At 42.6% G+C, this 4072-nt stretch overlaps 1 protein-coding gene across 1 annotated transcript; it reads right to left on the bottom strand.

Moving 5' to 3' along the window:
• Positions 1-1033: 1033 nt before the first annotated feature.
• Positions 1034-1963, bottom strand: LOC122449944 (olfactory receptor 4X2-like). Its single transcript, XM_043482067.1, has one exon. It carries the CDS (start codon positions 1961-1963, stop codon positions 1034-1036), a length of 930 nt encoding a protein of 309 aa, XP_043338002.1.
• Between the last annotated feature and the right edge of the window lie 2109 nt (positions 1964-4072).

Raw genomic sequence — 4072 nt, 5'->3', positions numbered from 1 at the left:
TCCATTAGATTATCAGCAGATTTCATAGCAGAAATCTTGCAGGCTTGAACAGAATGAAAAGATATTCTCAAATTATTGAAAGAAAAAACATGCCAACCCAGAATACTCTATCCAGAAAAGTTATTATTCAGAAATAAAGAAGAAAAAAACTTTCACAGACAAACACCTAAGATAATTCAATATCACCAGACATACCTTACAAGAAGTGCTGAAAGTAACTATGGTAAAAGAAAAAAAAAAAAAAAACAGTAACTAGTAAAATGAAAATATATGGAAAATATTCAACACATTGACTAAAGCAAATGTATAGTCATATTCTGAAAATCTAATACTGTAATAGATGATGTGTTAACCAATTAACTATAGTATAAAAGTTAAAAGATATGAGTAGCAAAGTAATCATAGCTACTATAATTTATGAAAGAATACACAACATAAAAAGAGGCATATTGTAATATTGAAGACATTTGGGGGTATAAGAGGGCAAAGTGTTTGTATGCAATTAAGTTGCTAAAACCTAAGGTAGACTGGTTTGTTATCTTTTACGTAAGCCTCATATAACCACAAGGCAAATCTACAGTAGATTCACAAGAAGTAAAGATAAGGAAATAAGAGGATGATACAATGCAAAGTCACCAATTCACAAATGTAGGTAACAAGAGTATTAAAAATTAACTACAAAACAACCAGAAAGTATTTCATCAAATGGAAATAGTAAGGCTTTACATTTCAATGATTACTATAAGGATAAATAGATTGAATTCTCCAATCAAAAGGCACAGAGTTGCTGGGTGGATTTTTTTAAAAGCAGAGGAATTCCCCGACAGTCTCGTGGTCAGGACTACATGCTTTCAGTGATGAGGATGAAGTCTCCACTCCTGCTCAGGAAACTAAGACCCCACAGGCAACACAGCCGGACTGGGGGCGGAATGGATTCTCACAAGGTCAAAAATATATGTATATGTATATATATATAATATATGTAACTATTTGTGGTGATGGATATTAATACCAAGACACCAAGGCTCAGCCTCTACCTCTCTTCTGGTTTCATCACTCTGACCCACAGCCTCTTCATGGCCTTCTTCACTTCAGCATTTCTCAGGGAGTAGATGACAGGGTTGAGCAGTGGGGTGATCACCGTGTAGAACACGGCCACCATCTTGTCTGCAGACAGGGTGGTGGAAGGTCTCAGATAGATGAAGACGCAGGGCCCAAAGAACAAGGTGACCACGGTGATGTGGGACCCACAGGTGGACAGGGCCTTGCGTCGCCCCTCGGAGCTCCGAGTCCTCAGATGGAGCAAGATGACCACATAGGAGGCTAAGAGGACCACGAAGCTGATCACAGACAGGGTCCCCCCGTTGGCAACGATCAGAAGACCAACGAGGAAGGTGTCAGAGCAGGCAAGTTTGAGCAGGGGAAGCACGTCACAGAAATAGTGGTCGATCACATTGGGGCCACAGAAGGGCAAGTGGAAGATGAGAAGGCTATCAATCAAGGAATGCACAAAGCCCCCCATCCACGCTGCCCCCACCAGGAAGGCACATGCCTGCCGGTTCATGATGGTGGTGTAGCTGAGGGGCTTGCAGATGGCCACGTAGCGGTCATAGGCCATCACAGTGAGCAGGAAAGCCTCAGTGCCACCAAACAAGTGGATAAAGGAAAACTGTGTCATGCAGCCCCACAGAGATATAGCTTTCCTTTCAGCCAGCAGATCTGAGATGAGTCTGGGGGCTGTCGTCGAGGCGTAGCAGATCTCCACAAAGGAGAGGTAGCTCAGGAAGAAGTACATGGGGGAGCCAAGGCTTCTGCTGCTCATGACAGTGAGGACAATGAGGAAATTCCCCAGCACGATGGCTACATACAGGAGCAGAAATATCACAAAGCAGACTTTCTGCACCAGCTGATTGGGAGAAAGTCCCAGGAAAATAAACTCTGTCACATTGTGTGTTTTAGCCATGATGTAGTCACCAGGAGGCGGTAATTTGGAAGGGTGATCTGCAAGGATACAAAAGACTCCTACATTAAGTGGGAAATTTACATAACAATCTGTTTTAAATGTGAGAAGCTTGTGAGCTGGATACTGAATGATAACTATGAGTTAGTTATTTAGAAAAGAAGGGAAGAACACTCCAAGGAAGCCGAGGAGGAAGTGCAAACTATAAAAATTTGAGTGAGGCTGGAGTAAAATGAAGAATAGCAACCATAAAGTTGGAGCCAGAATCTAGTACCAATTCACAAAGGACTATTATGGACTTTGGGGTTTATTTAACAGACAATGGGGAATCATCAAAAATGTTAGTGGACCCAAAGGCAGAATCACTTGGCATGTAGAAATTGGACTACTAGACACTGAACTAGAAGTCTATTAGGAGACTGATCGCCTCACTGGATGATGTAGGGCAGCAGGTACAGTGTTGCCATGTCCAAAATAACCATCTGTCTATTGCCATTGAATGCTTGTCTTTTGCCTGCAGATTTCCTTCATCCTGCTTCCTTTTGCTCCTTTCCCTTCCTGGTTTTCAGAATAAGAGTCTCACCTTCCCATATACCCTTCAGGGTCTTCTGAAGAGATTTCCCTGGACATTCAGCACCCTCTCTTATTTCTGCTTCTTCACCTAATTATCTGCTTCTGCATTCAGTCACCAGGTGACCTAGTTCCTTTCAAAAGTTCCAGTTCAATCCACCCACAATTCTTCTCTTTACAGGTACCGTCACTTCTTTCAGGCTTCTGTCCCTCCACCCAAAATGCCGACTATGACACATCCATATAAGAAGGCAGACCTTCCAACACCTCAAAACATCGCCACGATTGTGCATTGACTGGTTAGCAGACTATCTTCACCCATGCTGGATCTGGTCAAGGTGACTGAGATCGAACTCTATCAACATGGTCCCCTCCTACAGTTGGACTCCAGGGCGCCTGAGACCAGGAGTCATGTGACATCCACTCACACCACAAAGAGTCCTTCCTTGAGCACTGGGAGCAGGTGATTACGGACTATCACAAGTCACCACTATAAGGAAATCACCGACAGAGTTTATGATTGCAGAGACCAAGAGAAGGGAGAGACCATCACTAAACCCTCAGATCTTTTGAGAATTTTACCAAATCACTCCTAGAAGAAACCACTGCTGGACTCCTAGGTTCACATTCCAATTACTACAGGTGAACTAATCTAGAAAGTTATTTACCCTCTCAGAGACTCAAATCCACACCATTCCTTGGAGATAAAACCTACCTCACAATTGGATGCCATATGTCTCCCTCCTAGCCCATCCCAGGCAAAGTTAAGTATTTGTACACTGTGCTGCCTTGGAAGCTTCTCAGAGATAGGAAATCCATTTCCCAATCTATAGACCCTTACAGTCAGTGACCCTCCTCTCTCAAGACATTTTGAAATCACAGCACTTTCCTCACCAGCTTATAATTGTGTTCTGTGACCATCTGGTCCACTAAATTGTGAATTTACTGGCAGAGATTATAAACTGCTCAACACTCCATCTCCAGTACCAACTGAATATCCACCACAAAATAGAACTCAGTGAATGTATATGGAATGAAAAGCAAATATAAATCTTTCCTAGCTTCTGAGCACAGTATTTGGTATATTGTAAATGTTCATTAAGTGTTGAAAGAATAAAGGACCAACACCAAATATTCTCCATCCCTGTGTCCCACGTCTAGCACAGTGCTTGCCTCAGGCAGAGACCAGATCAATGTGGAGCATTTTGTTAAATGCCATGGATGTCTTCCAATATTCCCTTTGCTTTCAAAGTGAAATGGCAACCATCCCATGCTCACAAAATAAAACTCACCCCAGTGTTTCTGTAGCTTTATTGTCTCACCACAGTTCTTTTTTCTGTTCTGACCACACAAAAGCAAATAATACCCCAAGAACATCCCCTAGAGTATGCAGTTTCCCAGTTATTCAGTCTAAAACCATTAAGATCAAGCAACCAAAGAGAGCTCATACATCTCAGGATTTGCCAGATGGAGAATCCGCTCCTCCGCAGCCTCAGGCTTGGGAATGTTGAGACTAAGCCAGAGGGTCCACTCTGCTGATTT

Source organism: Cervus canadensis, chromosome 11 (genome assembly GCF_019320065.1).
Source record: "Cervus canadensis isolate Bull #8, Minnesota chromosome 11, ASM1932006v1, whole genome shotgun sequence".
Taxonomy (NCBI): Eukaryota; Metazoa; Chordata; class Mammalia; order Artiodactyla; family Cervidae; genus Cervus; species Cervus canadensis.
This window is presented reverse-complemented; position numbering and strand designations above follow the sequence as displayed.

Bases quoted from the DNA above. Each gene is read 5' to 3' on its own strand.
- LOC122449944 (XM_043482067.1), bottom strand. From the start codon at position 1,963: ATGGCTAAAACACACAATGTGACAGAGTTTATTTTCCTGGGACTTTCT.